The following is a 22741-nucleotide window of genomic DNA, read 5'->3' as shown; positions in this document are numbered from 1 at the left end:
GTATTTGGGAAGCTAAGAGAGGAGACTTTTACTTTTCTTTTCTTTTCTTTTCTTTTTTTTGGGGTTCTTTTTTTTGGAGCTGGGGACCGAACCCAGGGCCTTGCGCTTCCTAGGTAAGCGCTCTACCACTGAGCTAAATCCCCAGCCCCTTTACTTTTCTTTTTAAGATTTATTTGGGGATTGGGGATTTAGGTCAGCGGTAGAGCGCTTGCCTAGCAAGCTCGAGGCCCTGGGTTCGGTTCCCAGCTCCGGGAAAAAAACAAAACAAAAAACAAAAAAAAACCCCAAACAAACAAACAAAAAAAAGATTTATTTATTTAATGCATGTGAGCACACTGCTGCTCCCCTTAGACACACCAGAAGAGGACATTGCATCCCATTACAGATGGTTGTGAGCCACCATGCGGTTGCTGGGAATTGAACTCAGGACCTCAGGAAGAGCAGTCTCTCTCTTTTTTTTTTCTCTCTCTCTTTTCTTTTTTTTCCGGAGCTGGGGACCAAACCCAGGGCCTTGCGCTTGCTAGGTAAGCACTCTACCACTGAGCTAAATCCCCAACTCCAGAAGGGCAGTCTCTTAACTACCAAGCCATCTTTCTAGTCTGGGGTTTTATTTTTTTTTAAAATTATTATTTCTTATTTTACTTATTCAATTTGCATTCCACTCACTGCCCCCTCCCAGTCACCCCTCCCACAATCATTCTCCCACCTTCCTCTCCCCTTCTCCTCTGAGCAGGTGGGGGTCCTCCTGGGTATCCCCCTTACCCTGGCATATCGGTTCTCTTTGAGGCTAGGCACAGAGGCCAGACAAGGCAGCCCAGCTAGAAGAACATATCCCACATACAGACAACAGTTTTTGGGTCAGCCCCCACTCCAGTTGTTCAGGACCCATATGAAGACCAAGCTTCACATCTGCTACATATGTGTGGGGAGGCCTAGGTCCAGCCTGTGTGTGCTCTGTGATTGGTGATTCAGTCTCTGAGAGCCCCAAGAGTCCAGGTTAGTTAACTGCTGGTCTTCCTGTGGAGACCCTAAGCCGTCCGGGGCCTGCAATCCTTCTTGTTCTTCCATAAGAGTCCCCAGGCTCCATCCACTGTTTAGCTGTGGGTCTCTGCCTCTGTCTGAGTCAGCTGTTGGGTGGAGCCTCTCAGAGGGCAGCCATGCTAGGCTCCTGTCTGTGAGAATAACAGAGTCTCATTAGTAGTGTCAGGGATTGGTGCTTGCCTATGGGATGGGTCTCTGGTTGGGCCAGTTATTGGTTGGCCTATTCTGTAAGCTTCTGCTCCAGGCCCTGTCCCTGAATTTGTTGTAGACAGGATAAATTTTGAGTCAAAAGTTTTGTGGGTGGGTTGGTGTCCTTATTGCTCCACTAAGGTTCCTGCCACCTCCTGTAGCCTCTTCAGGTTCCCCAATGTTGTGGATCACTGCTATGAACACCTCCATTGATTCTTAGTTGCCTCCCTCTCCCTTATCCCAGGTCTGTCTCATCCTGGAGATAACCCCTACCCCCCCATCCCCCATCAGTTGCAGATTTCCATTCATTCTCAATCCCTGACAGGAGGGCTTTACATTCTAAGCTAGCTTGACTACCAGTAGAGACCTATATAAGGAAAGGAACAAAACCCCAATGTCCATTTGTCCCCTATGTATCCCTTCAGGTTCCTGGCCTCCCTGGTTTCCAGCCTCCCTCTGCTTCTGCGTGTTGTCCTCCTAGGGAAAATTGTGGTTAGACGTCACCTACCTGGGTGCTCTTCTTCTTTCTAAAGAACTAAGCTGAGGCCTGAATGCATGACCCTTGTCTTTGGGTCTTGGCTTCACTATTCTGTGATTTGAGGATGTGTGACATTCATCCTAAGGGCGAGGGTGGAAGCTTGACCCGAGAGCTGTTGGATAGGACACACTAGAATGATTACATTTAATGTCAGAAACCTCTATAAGGCAGTGTTCTCCCTGCAGATGTAATTTCTGAACCTCATCCTCCAAGGAGAGGAAGAACTGAGTGAATCCCAGTGTCATTCCCAATGGACGTCAAAAACCTAAAGTCTCCTGTATTTACATGACATCTTGACTTCCATTTCAAGCTTTATCTGGGGCCAGTCTACAAAGTCCTTTGTAATTCCAATTCTTTGGGGCCTTCTCCAGACTGGGAAGCAAGCTGGCAGCAGGAGAGTCTAATTTACACTAAATGTAAGCAATCCTACTGTGTGCGGCAGCTCCAACACTGTCAAGTCATAAACCAGTGCTGACATCGGAGGTGTGCTTTGGACAGGTAAGGGAACTCTGAGGTCTTTCTGTCTCCTTTTACCGTCTCCCGATGTCCTGCTCTTCCTTTGCATTCCTGGTGCGGTTACAGAATCCCCAGAGCAGTCCAGTGCCTGGCACCTGGTAGACATAGGTAGATGAAGGTCATCCCGTTTGCACAGACTGTGGTACTTGAAACTATGGCTGTTATTTCGGGTCTTCTTAGTTAACGCGTGTGAACAGCGACCGAAGAGAAACAAGGGTTTGGGCAAAACAGAAGGGAGGGGTTTGTTTAGATTCCCCACCTTTGAACAGCCATTTGCGGGCAAAGACAATCTGTCCTCACTTGGGGACTCTTTAGATGTGACTGAGTTTTAGGAAGGAACGGAGGCTGGGAGTCGCCTTCTCTGGGATTTCTTAATCACAGGGTTGGGAGGGGCAGGTATCAGAATTGAAAGGTGGAGGTGGTGGGGGCGTGCGGACGTGTGAGAAGATGCTTTTGAAGCGGCACTGTTCTAGGTAAGTGGCAGGTTACAGGGTAAATAACACTAGCGGCAATGTAATAATACGTTTGCTTTCACTCACTCCGGGGGCAACCTGGCCTTCCCACAGCCACTTTATGGTGGGCTCACCCCTGTTGGATTCCTAGGCACTTTAGCAACTCTAACTGGTTTGTTTCTTAGTGTGCTCTGAGGTGGAAATGCCTTAAATGTGCCAGATATTTTGTGCTAACCTACAATCCTTGGGTCCTACCTGCAAAGCTAAACTACCCAAAAGTTCTATGGTGGAGAGCTTGGAGTTCCACACTGACTCAGGAGTTTCTTTTAACTCTAGGCTTCCTGGGAGAAGGCTCCCCTCTCCTCCACTGCCCAAAGTCCCAGGGCCCTCGTAGTCGTCTCTTCCCCCTCCCCCTCCCCCCCAGGGCAGGATTCCCTTTGTAATTAATCCCAACACTCAAACCAGAGGGGAGGAAAATGTGTTAATGAGTGAGCGTCCCAGTCTGACTAGGCGGTCTTCGCTCACAGCTAGAACACCGAGTAATTAAATTATTTTTGGAAGAAGGGGGGTATGGTGTCAGGGAAATACCGTATACATGGGAGAGGGGCCTGTCTCTTGTCACTAATTAATATCGGGGATGACCCTTTTCGCAGCTCTAGGCCGGAGGGGACCAATCTTCCCACGTGTCAGATTCCACTGGAGTTTGTGAGGCCAGGTTTGTGGTCCCAAAGAAGAGACTATGGCCAGCATCAGGGCCTGGAGGAAAGGTCTTGAATCGCAATCGAGGGTCGAAGAAGACAGCTCCAAGAAGGGCTGCGGGCTGGACCAAAGCCAAGAACCGAGGCAGCATCAAGCATACCTTCCTGGCCAGGTCTGCAAGCCAGGCGCAGATTCCCAGGATCCAGAGGGCGCAGGGCATGGCTAGGCGCAGGGCTGGGGGTGCGGCGACTCGGGGAAGAGCCGGGCCGCAGACAATGGACGCAGCAGCGGGAGGGGCGGCGGCTGCGGGAACAGCCGGGAGGCGGCACCTGGGAGCTCGCTCCCCGCCCCCTGCCCCCTTCTGGTCCCCTCCCCCTCTGATCCCCTCCCCCTCCGCCGCCGGCTCCAGATCTGATTCCTGATCCCCGATTGCTTGGTCCTGGGTCCCGCCATGGGAGCCTGAGCGCCCTGCAGTTCCCCCGGCCCCCTGTCCCCGGGGCCTCGAGGGGGAAACAGCCGAGTGGTCTGGGACGGAGCCGGGGTGAGCCACCTCAGGAGCCCCCTCGTCAACCCCCATCGCCCGCGCTGCCGGTTCTGGAGCGCGGAGTTCGGAACGACCCGGTGCGCTGCGGATACAAAGGCGCGGAGCGGAGCGGGGCGTGCGCCCAGTCCACCCGGCTTTTCGCAGCGGCGGGTGAGTGGCGGGCCGCGGGGGCGCGGGCAAAGTTTGCAAAAAAAAAAAAAAAAAAAAAAAAAAAAGGAAAGAAAGAAAGAAAGCAACAGAAAAAGAAGGAAACCATGCAAAAGACCAGGGAGCGCCCGGCCCTGGAAAAAGCAGGGTGGCTTCTGGGGGAAGGGGGGCTTGAGGCAACCTCCTTCCGGTCTGTCCCCCACTGCACAGCGGAGTAACCCCAACTTTGGGGAGGGGAAGGGGCGCATGGGGAAGGGGCGGAGCCCAGGCCTTAAGAGCCGGGGACTTTCCTGGGCCGGGGGGCCCGGGGCGGGCGCCTGAACGATCCCAAGGGAACCCATTGAAGCCGGGAATTGGGAAGCGTGTGTTGGAGGTGGTGGGAGAGGCCGTGGAAGGATCGGAGGCTGGAGGTATTGGAAGCTGAAGGTATGTAGGGATGCATACACACCTTTGGAGTGTGGGGAGGAAGGGGCAGGTATGTGTTTAGGGTATAGAGTGGATCCCTGAGAGATAGCCCCGCACAGCAGTGTGTGTGTGTGTGTGTGTGTGTGTGTGTGTGTGTGTGTGTGTGTGTGTGTGTGTAAGTCCCAAGGATGGGACTTGCAGCGATACTGGTGAATGTGTGTCGGGGTGTGTGTGGGGGAACCAACGACATCATATCTGTCCCTTGTCCTATTTACTCATCGAAGGTCCTAAGCACTGCATAGTGAGTTTTAAGGGTTGGTTGGGAGATCGGTATGCATGATTCTTTGTTTTTGTGTGTATGTGTGCATACGCCTTGATGTGCTGCGTGTTCCTGCAGGTGGGCCCTGGGTTTGAATGTGTAGATCTCTCTCTCTCTCTCTCTCTCTCTCTCTCTCTCTCTCTCTCTCTCTCTCTGTGTGTGTGTGTGTGTGTGTGTGAGAGAGAGAGAGAGAGAGAGAGAGAGAGAGAGAGAGAGGGAGAGAGAGAGAGAGAGAGAGAGAGAGAGAGAGAGAGAGAGAGCTGACCACACATCTGCTGTGTATTTGGGTATGTATTTGTGTGTATACTAAAGGGAAGGTGTGTGTGTGTGTGTGTGTGTGTGTGTGTGTGTGTGTGTGTGTGCTGAGAGAGGGACTTATGGGAAAGAGGTGGACAGGTATTAGAGAAGGTGGGTTTATAAGAGCAGAATGGGTGGTAGGTTTATATGTGGGTAGCTGTGTGTGCACATGTGTGGTGGGAAGGGGTGTGTGTGTGTGTGTGTGTGTGTGTGTGTGAATCTGTGCTCTTGTAACCTGTACTGATGGATAAATATGTACCTGTGTATTTTGAGTGTGTATTGGTGGTACCTCTTGTCTCTGCAGGCAGATTTTCTTGGCAAAAAGCCCACAGGGAAGGCTATCTGCAGGATTTCAATGGCCCTGCCTATGTCCAAGGGTAGTGTCTCCAATATGTGAGACCCTTGTGTGGATTGTGCATTGGGAGAAGGGGGGGTAGTGAGTTGCCTTAGTTGATGCTTATTTAGGGAGATAGACTTTTCTGGAAGATGGTGTTTTGTGGGGAATGGGGAGGTGGAAGAGCCTTGTAGTCTTAAAGGAATTTTGGGATTTAGGAGTCAAGGACATAATAGTGGTCTTCTTTGCTGTCATAGGCTTTAGTGCCCTCTGAGGCCATATGCTTGGCCTCTCTGACCCAGTTACTCTCTCTGAGGCCACGGCTGTTGTGGAAAGCCATCTTGAAGGTGGCTACTTCAGAGCCCTCCAACTCTGCCCTGACCCTCGGATCATGAGGGGTGTGGGCTGGAGGCTAGAAGAAGCATAGACCAAGGCACGAGACCTGGTAGGAGGCAGTAGGATGGAGAAAGTGACATGGGGTGCTTCTCTGGGAGTTTCTGCAAGTGTGTCCGATTAGTTTATCCTGCAGTTTCTTTATTAGAAGCACACTCTGGATGGAGTGTGTGTGTGTGTGTGTGTGTGTGTGTGTGTGTGTGTGCATGTGTGCATGCATGTGTGTCTGAGAGTGTGCGTGTGTATGTGTTTGTGTATGTACGTGTATGAAAATGTGAGTTGTGTGTGTATGAGTGTTTCTGCATGAATGTGTGTGTGTGTGTTGGAGTTGAGCTTTCGAGAGAGCAGATGTCCACTTGGTGGGGAAAGGGTGGTCTGTATTCACCATCGTGAGATTGGTTGGAAGTCAGACTGGGGAGTAGACATCTCTTTCTCTGAGAAGTAGCAGCTACCTCCTTTTCTCTTGGCCCTTGTTCATTCTCTTTTGGGGTGAAGGGAAGACTGGGGTGAGGGGATCATTTCCTCTGGGACCCAAGCCTTCTTCCCAGCTGCATGTTCTTAACTCCTCCTTGCTGCCAGAGGTTAGTTAGGCGGAGTCTCTGGTTTTAACACAGGGGCTGGAGTTGCACATGCCCATTAGGGCCCTGGGTAATTGCAACTGGAATGCTGGTCTCTCATGTTGGTCTCGAGTGCAGCTGGAATGTTCCATCTTTAGCCCTCAGAGATCCTACCCATCCTAACGCCTGGGGAGAGGTTTAGACAACCTTGGAGTAGGAAGAGAAGGCTATGAAAAGGCTGCCCCTGGCCAGCGTTCCATTTCTTCAAACCAGACACCTATCAGATGGTTTTTCCCAGGGACTGCAAGGTGCCCCTGTCCAAGGCTTTCTGCATACCTTGTTTGCTCAGTGTATGCTCCCTACCAGTAGGAGTTGTCTTCCAAGGAGGAGGAATTGTGGTCAGACAATAGGAAGTGCCATTTCAAAGAGTGCTTCCAGACTGGGAACCAGTGGCCACACTGGCCCCTCCTTCTCTATTGTCTGGGTCCTGCTTTGTACTTTCTCGAACTCCCTCATGGGGCTGCCTTCTCTGGTGTCTTTTCCTCTGCTCCCTGGAGGTCTTGAGGAGGAAGACCATCCCTTTTCCCCGTCCTTCATTCCCTCTGAGGCTTAGGAACTCTACTTTTCTCCTTTGCTGGCTCCTACACTATGAGGCCCAAAGGAAGAGTTTCACTCAGTGCTAAGAGCTGTATGACCTCATGCTTCATTCCTCAGCCTCCTGGGCTTTTTAAGACACCATCCTCCAAGCCCACACTGACCCCCATCCACAAGGAATCCTAAGTCCCCAGCCTGCACTGAGACCTCTCTCCTTTGATGACAGTTTGCTCTGAACTTCTAGCTTCGCTGCATCCCAATTCTGTGACCCGAGACAAAACGGCTAACTTTTGGAAGCCTCACCTGTACATGCGGTTGGTGATAGGTCCCACCTCGTAGGTTTATGACGACCCAGTGAAATAACCTGGGAAGAAAGTGTTCTTCAGTGTCCGGCACAGGGGAACTGACTTAGTAAATCCTGGCTGTTGTGGCTTGGATTTTGATCCACAGATGCAGTAGGTAAGGAACGGAGGTCTGGGCAGTAGGGCAGCGGAGTGAGGCTGTATGTTGTACTCTCATTTGGCAGACCACATTCAGCACAGTCCACTCTCTGCCAGGAGCTGTGTGAAACCCGGGGGATGGAGTGGGGAAGAGACACTGTTCACAGGGGAAACACGCTTGGACATGTCGATCCCCGGAACCCCCAAGTTCCGTACGGAGGTGTATTCTGGAGGCCTTTGCGGCAGAGTTTGGTTCTGAGGAGCAGTATTGGGCAAGGTTCCTGAAGGAGATGTGTTGGCCACTGTTAAAAGTTAACACGCAATGAACTTCTTTCGAGAGAATGGGGCTTGGCGCGCACACAATGCGATTCAACCATCTCTGTGTAGTTGTGGAACATTTTCACTAGCTCCGAAAAGAACTGGGGACATATTAAACCGTTGTTTCCAGTGCCCTCTTGTTTAGCCCTTGGCTACCCTCAACCTACCTTCTGTCTCCATGGAGTTACCTGTTCTGGCTTTTTCCTTTACACTTCATCATTTTATGTCTGGCTTCCTCTTCTCAGAATGTTTGCAAGGCTCAGTCATATGTATTATGTATGTACACACGCATGTACACACGTACATACTTATGCATGTACATTATGTATTCACAGCATATGTGGTGCTTCTTATGGCTTAGTGATACTATCTACTACTCGGATATTCCTTGGCTGTTCCCATTTATTATTTATTTATCTGTTTATTTGTTCATTTATTTATTTATTTTGAGGCAAGGTTTTGCTTTTGATCTTGGGCTGGCCTGGAAATCGCTGTGTAGACCAGATTGGCCTGGAACTTGTAGAGACCTGCCTGCCTCTCTGGCTCCTGAGGGCAGGTATTAAAGTCCTGCTCCATGATGCTTGGCCGTCCCTAACCATTTTTAAAGGAGAGGAAGGTGGGGAGGGAGCTGAGGGGCTTGTTTGGTTGAGACTGAGCATGCGTGAGGGCGTCTGTGGGGTAGTGCTGGATCTGGAAGTACAAAGTGGAGTTGTGGCCTCAGTCTCCCTAGCTGTAAAACAAGGTTAATGATCCCTTCCCTTCCCCTTCCTTCAACTTCCCCTCCCTTTCCTTCCCTTCCCTTCTCTTCCCTCCCCCTCCCTTCCCTTCCCCTTCCTTCCCTTTCCTGTTCTGTGGTATTTTGTGGTGGAGGTGTAGGCATCAAGGAGAGGAGAGGCTGGGATATATTGTCAGATTATTATTTTCTTTAACCCACCCTTTCCTCCTCTTTCCTGGCAGCTCCCACCTGGGTGCTTCTACTCTGATCCCTGTGCGATTCATCTTCCTGCTTTGCCTCTGGTCAACCTCCTCTCTCTCTGAGTTGACCCGAAACCTCTCATACTCTACAGGTGGGTAACCCTGTGCTCCATGTGGTTTGATAGCAGATGTGCAGATGGACTCTGTCCGCTTTGATAGCGTATGTGCAGATGGACTCTCTCTATCCTCTTTGGCCTTTGACAGCCCTTCGTCGCCTTCTCCGTGGTGATCTGGCTAGGACTGCAGTGCCAGGCAGGACCTTCGTATCTCTTCTCTCCCCCACCCTCCTGCTTAGTGCAGAGTGGGAGGCAGAGGCTTCTACGGTGGGGCCCTTTGGAAATGAGCTGTTGCAGTGCCAACCTTATGCCCCTGGCAAGGTTGGTAATTACAGACAAGACAGCTGGGAGTGGGTTTGGGAAAAGCAAGCTTGGAATCCGCAGTGCTGGAGTTATCCTGGTAATCAGGGTGGGGCCCTGAGAGGGGAGAGGGGCAGTGTCTGGGGGCTGGGGTGGGGTAGGAGGCTTGGAGCCTCCTTCCCTGCCCATCGATGAATAGCTAGGATGAGAGACTGGAAAAGAGTGGGAAGCCATTGGGTCCTAGGCCTGACCTCACTGAGGAAGAGGGAGGAGGAGAGAGAGAAGCTGGGGGATCAAAGAGTCCCTGAGACAGGGGATGGATCTGTCTGCGATTAGTTCCTGGCCCACGCCCCTGTTGGGGAGGGGCCATCTCTGCATCCAAAGATGGTTCTTCCTTGTGAGAGGAATCTACTTTTCATAATGAGACAAGAAGGAAAGGAAGCAGAAGGCTTGGCTGCACAGTATCTAAACGCTGGAAGACCCACACTGTACCATCGATTTTAAAAAAACAGTTTATTAGTTTGTATTTCTTTTTTTTTTTCTATTCTTTTTTTCGGAGCTGGGGATTGAACCCAGGGCCTTGCGCTTGCTAGGCAAGCGCTCTACCACTGAGCCAAATCCCCAACCCCTAGTTTGTATTTCTTATGTCCATTGGTGTTTGGCCTGCATGTATGTTTGTGCGAGGGTGTTAGTTTCCCTGGAACAAGAGTTGCAGGGAGTTACGAGCTGCCATGTGGGTGCCGGGTATTGAACTTGTGTCCTCTTGAAAGAGCAGCCAGTGCTGTTAACCGCTGAGCCATCTCTGGCCCTGAGCATCAGTGTCTAACCTATCCATCTATTTGTCTATTTACCTCTTACCTACCTTTCCCTCCCTCCCTCCCTCCCTCCCTCCCTTCCTTCCTTCCTTCCTTCCTTCCTTCCTTCCTTCCTTCCTTCCTTCCTTTCTTTCTTTCTCTTTTGTTTTTGTTTTTCGAGGCAGGGTCTCACTGTGTGGCCCTGACTGGCCTGAAACTTCCTTTGCAGACCAGATTGGCCTCACACTCAGAGATCTGCTTGTCTCTGCCTCTCAAGTGCTGGGATCACAGAGGCCTGTGGCCATCCCACCTGTGCCTCATTGAGTGCTTTCTGTGTTTCAGCTTCTGCGATTTACTGGATACATTATTATAGGGAAAACTATTGTCCCCATTTTTTTTTCTTTAAATAGACACTTTAATTGTCCCCATTTTACAGACAGGAAAACAAGCTTAGAGAAGGCAAGAAGTTCTTCAGAGGTGGTGTAGCTCCTAACTGCTGTTCTTGCTCTCTGTGATTTCTTTGCTCTTTGGGCTTCCTTTTCCCAAAGTCCCTTTGTCTTTCCATGATGCCATCTTTGTTCTGATTGCTCAGTGTTGACTTTAATCTCGAATGTGGTTAATCCCTTGTCCCCCTCGGAAAGCTGGCACAAATCTATATAGCCTGACCAGGAGAGACCTCTAAGGATGAGAATCCGTGCGTTCTTGTGGAGGAGCTCCGCCTTTTGCCAGGAGGAGCTCCTCATGTCTAAGACACTGCAGGGCTCCTGTGGGAGCTGAAGTTCTTCCTTCCTGGGTGGAGTAGGAGCCTCACTCAGCAGAGACTTAAGCTCACCACCCTAAATCAGGGAGTCTTTGTGGAGAGGGACCCGGCCATCACTGTTGTGGAGAGGGACCTGCAGTTGTGTGGTTTTTCTCCCTGTCATAACTGTAGGACTTCAAGTTCTACTCTTGCCAGTGCCTGGCAATTCCCAGCCTGGACAGAAGGCAAGAGGGGGTTTGCGAATGTGGGATCTGGCTTTTTAGGGTGAGGGAGGAGGTCAGACAGAAACAGGCGCTGAGCCCGAGGTCTGATGTGGTAACTCAAAGACCAGCCAAGTGTGAACAGAAACACGTATCTTGTCACCTGCTCTACTCCAGGAATGGAAGTGGCGCCTAGAAGGATGGGGGAGTTGCTAATCTTCAGAAAGAGTGAGAAGCTCGGGTGAGGGAGGCGGGTGTTGTCAGGAGGGCGGAGGCTGATTGCAACTCTTTTGGCCCTCTCCGTGTTCCTCGATATGAGTGGCCCTGGGCTGAGGTAGGTGGAGGAGGTTTTATGGAGAAACCCAGCCCTCCCTCCCCCCAACACACACACACACACACACACACACACACACACACACACACACACACACCCCACACACATTGGTCTCACACCTTGAGGCTCACTCTACTGCTTCCCCATACGATCCTGCCTTCACCCACAATGTCCCATATGTCTTTCTTCCACACACTCTTTCCCCAAGTCTCAGCTCTCCTGGTCCACATTGCCAGCCTGAGGCTGGCTGACTTCCCCTTCCTAAATAACTTCCTGCCTTGAGGCAAGAGCTGGGCGAGCAGACTTTGATATCTCTTAGGTCCAGGGACAGTTGAGGCCTACTTAGGACTGAAAGACGGGGTGGCATTTTGTTGGACTGGGTGTGTAGGAAGTAGGCCTGTGGGTCAGTCAGCACAGGTCACGTACTTCCTATTGCCCTTCTCCTATCTTCCGGCTTAGTCCTTCCACACCTCACCTGGTTCGTGGGGGAGGGGCCCCCTCTGCCACAGCCTGGGAGACAGCAGCTCAAACCCCTGTGGGTGGGGGAAATGAAATAGAGCATCCTGGCATTTCAGTCCTGGTTACCTCTGTGTCCTCTCTCTCCCTATAGCCTCAGCCTGGGAAAGATGCCAAAGGGAATATTCATCCCTCAACATCCTGCCCATGATTGACCAGGGGTGGGTCTCAGGGATGGGAAACTAGGGGATGGGATGCTGTGGGGTGGGTGTGCTTGTGTTTGTGAGCATATGTGTGAGTGCTGGATTGGGGGCAGGGACTCTGAGAGCTGCATGGGGGTAGGGGTGCCAGAGAGAGAACAGGTCTCTACAGAACCTGCCTGGCCAGGGTGGGTGGAGCTGGGTGAGGCAGGCAGGAACCATTCCAGGTTTCAGAAGGGGAACTAGGGTGTGTGTGCGCATGCGAGTGTGTGTGTGTGTGTGTGTGTGTGTGTTTCAGTGTCTGGATGTGTAGGGTACCCTCTCCAATACCTGCTTTACACTGAGAGAAGTTACAGAAGGTGGGAAGGGGTGGGGCTCTGCTCTCTAGCTTTTTTTCAGTCAGTATCAGGTGCCCTGGCAGGAGCCTATCTGTGGACTCTTCCCTGCTACTCTGCCCCTCCCCTGCTAGGAGAAGGATCCTGCCCCAACCCTGGGGCTGTGAGGATGGTGAGCTCATGTCTGGCCCTCCTAGGAGAGTGCTTGGTTAGCAGTACGGGGGTGGGGCTGTTGGTACCAGCTCCTGGGCACCTAGTCCTACAGCCTTCCCACTGGGCTCCCTGAGATCCTGCCTTCTTCGCTCTCACAAGAATTACTGGGTTTTTCTGGGGGTATATGAGTGAGTCTGGGAGCCCATTTTAAGGATTAGGGTGGTTGTGGTCCTTGCTCATTCTATGCCTTGATTCTTTCTCTGATAGGAAGGATCTTAGTGTGAGCGTCTTGGGGTGGAGTCTCGTCCGTGTCCAAGGCTGGATGGAGACGAATGGAGTGTGAAAGTTCTTTGGAGCAGTGACAGGTTGGGTACAGAAACTGTCCATTCTGCAGGTGGATCCTTTGGTGTTGGGCTTAGGACTGCCTGCTGCCTGGCCTCTGACCCTGTGTCACTGGTGGAAGGCGCCGGGCAGGAATCATGGAGTCTTCCCCTCTCCTCAGCGTCTTACAGTGTTGTCTGATAAAAGAACCAGAGCCAGAGGGAGGCTTGAAGAATTTGCTCACCCTTTAGGGGATCCCCTCCAACCCAAGTGCTAGCAAGGTTTTCCCACCAGAGAGAGGCTAGAATGGGCCGTGGTGGAAGTAGTGACCACTGAGCAGCCATTTACTGCCCTTCTGGGCCTTACTTTATTATCTGTAAAACTTGATTGGTTTTATGGCTGAGTCACCATTCCGCTAGTGATAGCATCTGCTGAGAACTGGGTGGGTCAGTGCACTGTCCCCCAGTGAGGGAGAGAGAGGGCAGAAGCAGAGAGCTCCAAGTTAGGTGTCTGTATTTTTACTCAGATTGAAAGCCTTGAGAGTCTCTGTTACTGCCTGACAGGGCCACCTGTTTGGACTCATCTTTGAAACTCTGAGGATAGCATGGTGTCCGCAAACTTTTGAACCTTTGTTCTGCTTTTTGATGATCAGCCTTATGACTAGTTGCTCTGCCCCTGGGCAGATAGTTAAGTTACCCCTACTCCCAAAGTAGGACCTCCCTGCTTGAGAGTGCAACTTGGGAGTCATTTACCTACCATGGGTCGTGGTGCAGAAGGGCGGCCAAGCCAGACCCCTATTCTTGTGTAGGAATCAGAGAGGTGGTAACAGATGAATGCCTCCTCCGGAGAGCTCCGAAGGAATAACTGTCCAGGCAGGACTACCCTTCCTCATCCCCAGCTGAGAAGGGGAAATGGGGCCTACCAGAGACAGACCCCAGTCAGAGCAGAACTTTTAGCTTCTTTTCCACTTTCCCAGGCTCATCTTCTTTCTGGCCAGGTACTTTCACCTCACAGGCCTACTTCCACCCCTGTCACACATTGGTGGAGAAGAAGGGTTAGCCTCTTTTGAGGTGTGCACTTGTGATTCACTCCTTCCTTCCCTCTCTCCCCTGGCTTCTGCTTTTTCTTAGATACCCTCATTCTGTTTTTCCTCATGCCTCCATCCCTGGTCTGAGGACGTGAACTGTACTTCAGGCCTAGAGCAGTGACAAAAGGACACAGTGACCACACACACACACGCACACGCACACGCACACGCACACACACACACACACACACACACACACACACGCACACACACACACACACTGAGCACTTGACTGTCCACTCAGCTGAGGAAGAGTCAGTTGGTCCTGGTCTGTGTTTACCCTGCACCCCTACCTACCCATGTACCCTGCACCCCAGGGCCTCTTGCCAGGTTTTCGGTTTATATTTTCTTGAGGCCTCCAATTGTTTCCATGAAGAAACCCGATCCCAAGCGCAGACAAAAGCTGGGGCTGCCAGAGGAGAAACCCCATTCTCTCCCCCTCTGTCCCATTCCCCCACCTCTATAACCTTTCTCGCTTTGGATGCTGGGTATGGGTTCCAGGACCTGGCTGCCATCACCTAGGCAACAGGGGGCTTTGGTTGCTATGGTGATCAATGTGGGAGAAGCTGGGCAGCCGGGACAAAAGCCCCCACATTCCCCTCAGCCCTCCTCCCAATTCCCTTGGGATGTCACTGAGACACATTCCATTAATTTTAGTTCTGAAAGGCCTTTGGAGGGGAGAAGGGTCTCCTTTTTGTGTGGGGCTCTCTCTGCTCCCCCCTTTCTCTTTGGCCTCCTTTTAACCCCAGATAATCCATGGCTGGTTTGAGCAGGGGACTCAGTGCCTGTGTTTGTGTCTTGAGGAGTGGGGGGCGAGTTGAAAAACAGTGGGGCACATTGGCTTTTTACAGCCTCTGCCCCTCAGCTGGGCGCAGCTCAGCCCTGTGCCAAGTCCAGACTTCTGTCTCCTCACTGCTCTGACATTTCTACTTGTTGATCTCATCCACTGATCCCCTCCTCCACTTTGTTTCCTGGGAACTCTGCCCACCCGAGAGACCCTCCAAACCTGAATCTTGAGACTGATTCAGAAAGGGGAACTTCTGTCCATCTCTTTACCTACTTTTCATCCTTTCCCAATGCTGGGATTAGCTCCCTTGGGTACCCAGAGGGACAGCAGGCAAAGGCTTCAGAAGTTGTGATCCTTTGGGACCCCTCTGTTTGGTGGCTGAGGGAGGAGCATGTTTTGCTGCATTTTGGGCAGCCCTCTGTGTGCCAGGGCTGCGGGGTCTGTCTTTGGCTGGGGAGGAAAGTAGGGGGCTCCAGGCTAAGTAGCTCAGAACAGAGTTGAAAGATGACTGGCACCTTGTGTGGCTTGAAATTTATCTGCAGGGGAAACAGTAGCTTCACCTCACTTCTGGGTGTGTTTGAAGTAGTAGGCTGGGGTGTGTGCGCTCCAGAGTTCTTTATTTAGTCCCACGATTTATTTATACCGCCGCCTTCCCTAGTTTCAGAGGAAGTGGTTGGGGACTGGAGTTTGAGAGCTTATTAATTGCTTAACTATCAGTAGCTACACAGTCTATGAAAGCGCTTCTTTCATCCCCGTGTTTCTTGCAGCTACCCCATGAAGGGGGTATCTTCCCCAACCTCTTGTTTCACCAAAAGGCCCACCAGCCCATAAGCACAGGAGGGTTAGTAGCTTGCCCACAGTCGCGAATCTCAGCCATGGAGAGCCAGGTTTTAAACCTTCTCTTTGTGTAAATCTCAGTCTCCTTTTGCTGTTGACTCTGAGATGGGGTGCAGGTATTTGGGGTGAAGACGAGGAAGGAGTGGGTTCCAGTGTCTGGGTCTCATCCGTATCCCTTCTTTGTCCTTTTACTTCATCATCCCTTCCGTGATCCGTTGGTCTTTACCTCCTGGCAAAGCACAGTCTTTACGGGCAGGCTAGAAGGACCAGGTGGGAACCACATCAAAAGTGGCACAGCCGTAAGGTCATAACCGTCTGGAGCAGGAGTGAACCAGTAGAGTGGGTTCTCCGGGGGAAGGGTAGAGGAGCTCAACATGTAATTTGTAGACAGAGGGGTGAGCACGGGCTGGGCCCTGTTTGTGGCCCTGTTTTAGAGAGGTTCAGGTTTGTTGGAGTATATCTGTCCCCAAAGCATGTGTGTATCACATGGGGCTTTGATGTGGGGGATATCGAAATCACTGGCTCCCGGATTGTCTCCACATAACTCTGTCAGGAGGAGAGATGAGTAGATTTCACGTCGATTCTTATCTCCCCGCAATGGCATTCAGTTAGACAGGCGTATTCGTTTACTCGGTGGGTATCAGTTACTGCTACCCACTGGAGGGGAGATGGATATAATTATGTATCACCCCTTCTGTCCCTCCCCCTCCCCCCAAGTCCGAGGGATGGAAAGTCGTTGGAGAAGAGGTATCACCACAAAGCAAGTTTGTTTCAGTGCTTTAACATCCGGAACTTCCCAGCAGGGTTGGACCCGGCTGTGTTTATTCCTTTCGGAAACTCCACTTGTCTTATTGGCTGTCTTGAGACTTCGCTCTACTGGCCCCTTGGCTTCCTTCTCAGTCTCTCTGCTTGCTCTTCTTGTCCTCGTGGACACGTGCAGTTTGGAGATCTTGCGTCCCTTCTGAGCTCAGTGCAGCATCTCTGCATGTTGACCGTACCTTCCGCTCAAACTCCAGCTCCTTGGATGCGCAACTGCCCATTTCTTGCAAAACTGCCGTGAGCTTTGTGCGTGGAGAACAGCGTACTCTCAGCAGCGTACTCTCAGCCCTTTCCCGCAAGCTTGCTTTTCCTCCCCGCACATGCTCCCGCATAAACGCCGTCTTCCCAAGCTTGCTTCTTTTAATTCTCTGCCTTCCCAGAGCTCAGCGTCTTTTCCTCCCTTGCTCAGGGTAGGTTTATTTTTTTATTTGTTTTTATTTTTATTATTTAAATTACATTTTACTTACTTATTTTGTGTGCTTGACTGGGTGTTTTTGGTGTGCCTTCTCCCCACCCCCCATCTCCCATGAGGTCTAGTTGGTTCTGCAACTCCATTTCTTATGTCTTCCTTGGTTTTAGTGGCCAAGTCCTCCTGCTGTGGTGGGACCTTCTCACTGATCAGTTTCTGCTTTTTCTTCTTTCCAAAGAAAATTGGCACAGTTCAATAGGCTTCCTGATAACCTGCAAATAAAACCGGAACTCTCTGCGTGGCTCCTACAGCTTCTGATATCCTCCCATTCTGAGCTGTGTGAGTTTTTTTCTTTTTAAAGATTTATTTATTTATTATATATAAGTACACTGTAGCTGGCTTCAGGCACACCAGAAGAGGGCATCAGATTCCATTACGGATAGTTGTGAGCCACCATGTGGTTGCTGGGATTTGAACTCAGGACCTCTGGAAGAGCAGTCAGTGCTCTTATCCACTGAGCCATCTCTCCAGCCCTGGCTTCTTGTTTCTTTTTTTTTTTTTTCCTTTTCTTTTTTTCGGAGCTGGGGACCGAACCCAGGGCCTTGCGCTCCCTAGGTAAGCGCTCTACCACTGAGCTAAATCCCCAGCCCCGCTTCTTGTTTCTTAACTGCATGGAGCCATTTCTTGACTCTGCCTTCCATGGTGTGTCATTCCCTCCCTTTCTTGGGTTTCTTTCTTCCTTTCTTGGGCATGGTGAGGTGTCATTTTTCCCAAGGTTCTAAGCATTCAGTTGTATCTCCACGGGGCTGGGGATGTAGTTAGCTCAGAGGTAGGGTGCTTGCTTAGTATACAGGCTTCAATCCCCGATACGTTTGTCCGTTGCCGGGTAACCTTGTGTTCTTTTCCTTCCCTTACACCGAAGTGGCTGCTTGTATTTATTGGCTTGGCTGTTAGTGTGCATCTCCCCCCCCCCCCCCCACCTTATACTCAGTTACACCACAATATCCAGGACGTAGCAAAGGATATGGTTCAGTGTACGCGAGTTAGAGAGGTTTGTTTGATCAGAGAGTGGAGACAGGAGGTGCTCAGGCATGGGGACCTCTTGAGTTAGTGTTGCCAGCATCAGAGAAGATGACATTGGTCGCTAGAGTAGCTGGGGCATCTGTGAGAGTTGGGGCTGGGCTCCGAAGGCTAATTGATGGGTGGCTCTTGAAAAGCCACGCTGTATAGATGGAAGCTGCCGGGCAGCCCTGAGTAGAGATAGGCTTCGGTCTTTCTGTCGTGCTTGCCCAGGGGTTTTTGGAAGATGCCTCTTTGTGTTTTTTACTCTGCCATGCTGCCACTCTTTACCTCCATTCACCCATCGAGAGAGAGCGAGGAAAGAGAGAGAGAGAGAGAGAGAGAGAGAGAGAGAGAGAGAGAGAGATTGATTGTGCTCAGAAGCTTGTGCACACACATGTGTGTCTGAGTCTCTGTCTTCCTGACTGAGAACAGGAAAGCAGTGCTTTGATTCTTCCCAGTGGGGCACCCAAGTTGTTTTATTCTGGGTGTCCTTGTTGCCCTTGGAGCCTGTGCTAGCATCTTTCCCAGCCTGGAATACTGTGGGTGGAGGGTCTTTCTAGCTGACAAAGCCGGAGGGGCTGAACCTATTGGGCAGAACAGGAACCAGGAATGAGGTATTCTCACGGAGTGGCTGGGGTCACCTGAGACTCTGGTGGCGTTCGGAGATGTTTTTCCCCTCGTGTCCTGCCCTATGGGAAGCCTGAGCTATGCTCTGAGCAGTTACCTTATCTTCTCAGGGAGCTGTCGATTGAATTTCTCCGAGATAAGCCCACTCGTCCAGCAAAATAGAGTCCCTCAGGGTGACAGTTGACTTCCTAAAGGTGCCTCTTGGCCTGAAGAAGCCTGTGCTGAAGGAGGTGGCTGTGGGGCCCCCCAAGAGGCCCCAGCCCGCGGCCCTGGAGCGCTACAAGGCACGGCGTTCAGACGCCATGGACACCGAGTCCCAGTACTCGGGCTATTCCTACAAGTCGGGCCACTCCCGCAGCTCCAGAAAGCACAGGTGGGTACAGCCGGGGTGGATCAGGCCGGTAGAGAGGTGGTCTGTGCTGAGGTGGAGGGATAGGGGCTGCTGAAGGGACTTTGAATCCCCTCTTGACCTTTGCTTCTGTTTCTCTGGCTTCCTGTTGCAGGGACCGCCGGGACCGACACCGCTCTAAGAGCCGGGATGGGAGTCGTGGAGATAAATCAGTGACGATCCAGGCTCCGGGAGAGCCCCTGCTGGACAATGAGTCCACGAGGGGGGATGAGCGGGTGAGCACTGGGGATAAAGTGGTTTAGGTCAGACGTTTTCTGATCATCTGGGGCAGGTGGAGTTTCCTGGGCAAGTGCAGATGATGGATGGATGGATAGATAGATAGATAGATAGATAGATAGATAGATAGATAGATAGATATCTAGGACACACCCAAGATCAAGAACAGTATCTTTTTGTTTATTTTTGAGACAGGATCACCTTATCTACCTTTTTGATGGAGACAGGGTCTTACAGTGTAGCCCTAGCTATCATTGAACTCACAGAGCTCTGCCTGTTCCTGCTTCCTGAGTGCTGGATTTAAAGGTGTTGCCCGCTATGCCTGGCCCCCAGACTGATTTTAAAAACAGAATCTTCCTGTCTCTGAGTCCCAAATGAGGGGATTACAGGCGTGCTACTGTGCCTGTCCCTTTGTCTCATGTTCCAAGGTGAGATCTTGTTGCAGGGAATTCGGGGAATTTAGATGTTAGTGGAAACTCTTTTGTAGGTACTAGTTTCTACCTGATCTCCAGAGGCAGAGGTGGTTTAGCTGAGTAAGGAGAAATGTCCCTGCTCCTCTGAAGCTCCTGTCAGCCAGTCAGGTTGGTGCAGGCTGGAGTAGGAGGGCAGAGGTGGTGATAGGTAGGCCCCAGGTTCCCCTCGGGTCTCAGTTGTATGCCCTCTGCTGCTAGCTTGTGGAACAGCATCACCTAGCTCCTAGTGAAAAGAGATTGGAGAAGTCAGTCGAGCTAGGGGAGACAGAAGAGGGCAAGTTAGAGGGGGCACCTTGGAAAAGAATTCTCTAGGACAGAGTGAGAGGTTGTTTCTGTCCTAACTTCTGGTCCGTTGCACTCCCTGGATAGAGAGGACAATAGGCAGGACACAGTCCTGGAATTAAGGAGGGACAGGATTTGCGGTGACACTGAGATTGCCCAAGTCTTATTCCTGTTCTTCTTGGGAGTATCTTAGTAGCTTCTTGTTCCTGGGGGGGGGGGGGTCAGGGGCCTGTCTGACATTGGGAACTCTTTCCTTTCTGTAATATCAGGCCTCATGGATTTTTGAAGTGGCATTGGGGTATGATTAAACTCACCTCCTGTTGGGTGGGGTTCCCTGCCTTGATCTTTGAGATGGTAGGTAGTGTATCTGGGGTCACTGGGTGAGGGTGTGGTTCCAGTCCCGCAGCTGACTGCTCAGCTCTTCTGCCTTCTATATTCAGATCAAAATTCTTCTCTCATCCTTGGAGAGGAGATTCCTCAGCTCTCTAGCCGCTGGCCCTTTCAGGCTGCCTCCTGCCCTGCACCGTGTAGCTCATTTCTGTAGCTTGTATCCCCTGGGCTTTAGGGTAGGACTCCATACGTCCAGGCTGGAGGTGAACTGTGGGTCCTGAAAGTCCTTGTGGTCTTGGGACGTCTCTGTAGGATGCTCTCTAGCCACTGCAGAGAGACAGCTTTGAGCGGACCACACTCTGAAGAGCACCTGGGAGCACATCTGTCCGTGCTTATGTCCACAGAGCCTATACCATGGTTATTCAGATGGTCACCACGCAGAGCTGGCTTTATAGAGACCCTCGATGACCCCGAGTCTGCAGTGTGTGTCCCATATTCTATTTAGATCATTCACTCATCTTCCTGACTCCTCTTCTCCCTTAATGAGAAAAGAGCGGTAGCTCCTCATGGTTGGAGGATAGATGATTTTTTTTTCTTTTTAAAAAGACAAGGCCTCATGTTGCTCCAGCTAGCCTTGATTTTCTAGTGTAACTGAGGATGGCTTTGAACCTTTGACCTTTCTTCACCTTCCAAGTGCTAGGATTACAGGCATATACCACTGCTCCTTGATTTTTTTTTTTTTTTCCTTTTTAAGACTGTCTTGATCTGTGGCCCAGGCTAAGTTTGATCGCCCATGCAGTCTTCCTGCTTCAGCCTCCTGTGTTCTGTGCTCACAGTCACGCATCACCTCACTTGGCTGGAATAGATGTCTGCTCCTGGCATTGCGACATGGCCTGCCCAAGTGACTTTGACTTCCCCGTCCTAGCCACTCTCTCTCTTTTTTTTTTTTTCTGCACATGGATCCCCCGGCTCTCTCTTTCTTCAGGGTGCCTTGGTTCAGGAATCTTTGCCCTGAATATCTATCTCTGGCTTTTGCTGAAACCATAGACTTCTGCAAAAGCCGGAAGAAGCTTGGGAGAGCCCATCTAGAATGTGAATGTTGGAGCAGTTCATGGGCATCTTATTTAAGTGCAGATCGTGGCTTAGTAAATAGGAGATGGGCTTGTGGGTTGGTCTTTCTCACGTGCTCTCAGGTGATTTCCACACGGCTGGTCGGCTGGTCGGAAGAGTGCATTCTGACTGGCGGCCCCTAGAGATCGTTCAGTTCAGAGTTCCCAATCTCGGCTGAACATTATAATCATCTCGGGAGCTTTTTTAAAAAAAAAGGTTGACAAGCAGATCTCACTTTGCATAATTGGTATGTTTTCCAAGCTCCCTGGGTAAGTCTACTGTGCACAGCTGGGGTTAAGAACCACAAATTCAGATGAGCTTTTTACATGTCACCCACTGCTGGGGGTGGGGTCAGCTCGGGTCCTGTCACTCTCTGGAAACTGTCTGTTTTGCCTGGCAGGCCTACCCTTGGGTCACTGTCACTGCCCGAGAAGCTCCCTTGGCAGTTGCCCCGTGCTCTGCTTCAAGGGTCATCGCCGAGGGTCCTCGCTGCACCTGCTGTATCTTACCCCTTGACCTCAGTGCAGCTCCCCGGGGACTTGGGTTTTTAGATGGCAATTTCTGCAGCGATAACACAGGCACACAGTAAAGCTCAGTAACTTCTGATTGTATTATGTGTTGATTTCTTTCTCTCCGTCCCCTTTCCCACGTGCACCTCTGTCTTCTCTACCTGTCTTCTCCTCTCCGTCCCCTCCCTGATTGTAGGATGACAACTGGGGAGAAACAACAACGGTGGTCACAGGCACTTCTGAGCACAGTATCTCCCATGATGACCTCACACGCATCGCCAAGGACATGGAGGACAGTGTCCCGTTGGATTGTTCCCGCCACCTGGGCGTGGCGGCAGGGGCCATTTTGGCACTGCTCTCTTTTCTCACCCCGCTGGCTTTCCTGTTGCTGCCTCCACTGCTGTGGCGGGAGGAGCTGGAGCCGTGTGGGACCGCCTGTGAGGGCCTCTTCATCTCCGTGGCCTTCAAGCTGCTCATCCTGCTGCTGGGCAGCTGGGCTCTGTTCTTCCGGCGGCCCAAGGCTTCACTGCCCCGAGTCTTCGTGTTACGAGCTCTGCTCATGGTGCTTGTCTTCCTGCTCGTTATCTCCTACTGGCTCTTCTACGGCGTGCGCATCTTGGACGCCCGGGAGCGCAGCTACCAGGGCGTGGTTCAGTTTGCCGTTTCGCTAGTGGATGCTTTACTCTTCGTGCACTATCTGGCCGTAGTTCTGCTGGAGCTGCGTCAGCTTCAGCCCCAGTTCACGCTCAAGGTCGTGCGATCCACAGATGGAGCGAGCCGCTTCTATAATGTCGGCCACCTCAGGTATGGGTGCGCGGCAGTAAAGTGGGACTTCCGTAGGACAAAGATGAGACCCGGAAAGGTTTGGCGGGGGGTGGTGGGGATGGGAGGGGAGAGGGTGCGATGGGAGCGGGGCAGGGCAATAAGTGATGACATAGAGGGGGCTGGGCGGAAGGGAGTTTGCACACAGTAAGAGCTCAGTGGCAATTTCAACCTAACAACAAACAAGGTTATATGTAGGATTGTGGGCAAGATGTCAGTGGGAGTTGTGAACTGGCAGTGATAGGCAATTCAAAATCAGGACTCTCAGAGGAGGATGGGCCAAGAGGAAGATAGG

At 51.4% G+C, this 22741-nt stretch overlaps 2 protein-coding genes across 13 annotated transcripts in view; one reads left to right on the top strand and one right to left on the bottom strand.

Annotated features, from left to right (window-relative positions):
• Positions 1-640: 640 nt before the first annotated feature.
• Positions 641-4135, bottom strand: LOC134481533 (uncharacterized). Its single transcript, XM_087581883.1, has 2 exons — positions 3596-4135; positions 641-2379 (listed from the first exon to the last, which is right to left on the bottom strand). Exons 1-2 carry the CDS (start codon positions 4010-4012, stop codon positions 2299-2301), a joined length of 498 nt encoding a protein of 165 aa, XP_087438009.1. The 5' UTR covers positions 4013-4135; the 3' UTR covers positions 641-2298.
• Positions 3842-22741, top strand: part of Vangl2 (VANGL planar cell polarity protein 2) — a 26658-nt gene continuing 7758 nt past the window's right edge. The window contains exons 1-6 of one of the 12 annotated variants that reach the window (XM_087580284.1): positions 3843-4129; positions 8741-8850; positions 16845-16945; positions 18406-18668; positions 18799-18919; positions 21821-22428. In XM_087580284.1, the coding sequence (XP_087436410.1) occupies positions 18598-18668; positions 18799-18919; positions 21821-22428 (800 nt within the window). In that variant the 5' untranslated portion in view covers positions 3843-4129; positions 8741-8850; positions 16845-16945; positions 18406-18597. Of the gene's footprint in view, positions 4130-4410; positions 4553-8740; positions 8851-12259; positions 12535-14315; positions 16608-16844; positions 16946-18405; positions 18669-18798; positions 18920-21820; positions 22429-22741 lie in introns of those variants that run through there. The other 11 variants (XM_087580288.1, NM_001105969.1, XM_087580291.1 and 8 more) reach the window with 11 other exon arrangements.

Source organism: Rattus norvegicus, chromosome 13 (assembly GCF_021556685.1).
Source record: "Rattus norvegicus strain SHRSP/BbbUtx chromosome 13, alternate assembly SHRSP_T2T, whole genome shotgun sequence".
NCBI classification, from domain to species: Eukaryota; Metazoa; Chordata; class Mammalia; order Rodentia; family Muridae; genus Rattus; species Rattus norvegicus.
Note: the sequence above shows the minus strand (reverse complement) of the source record. Positions and strands in the feature narration are given on the sequence as shown.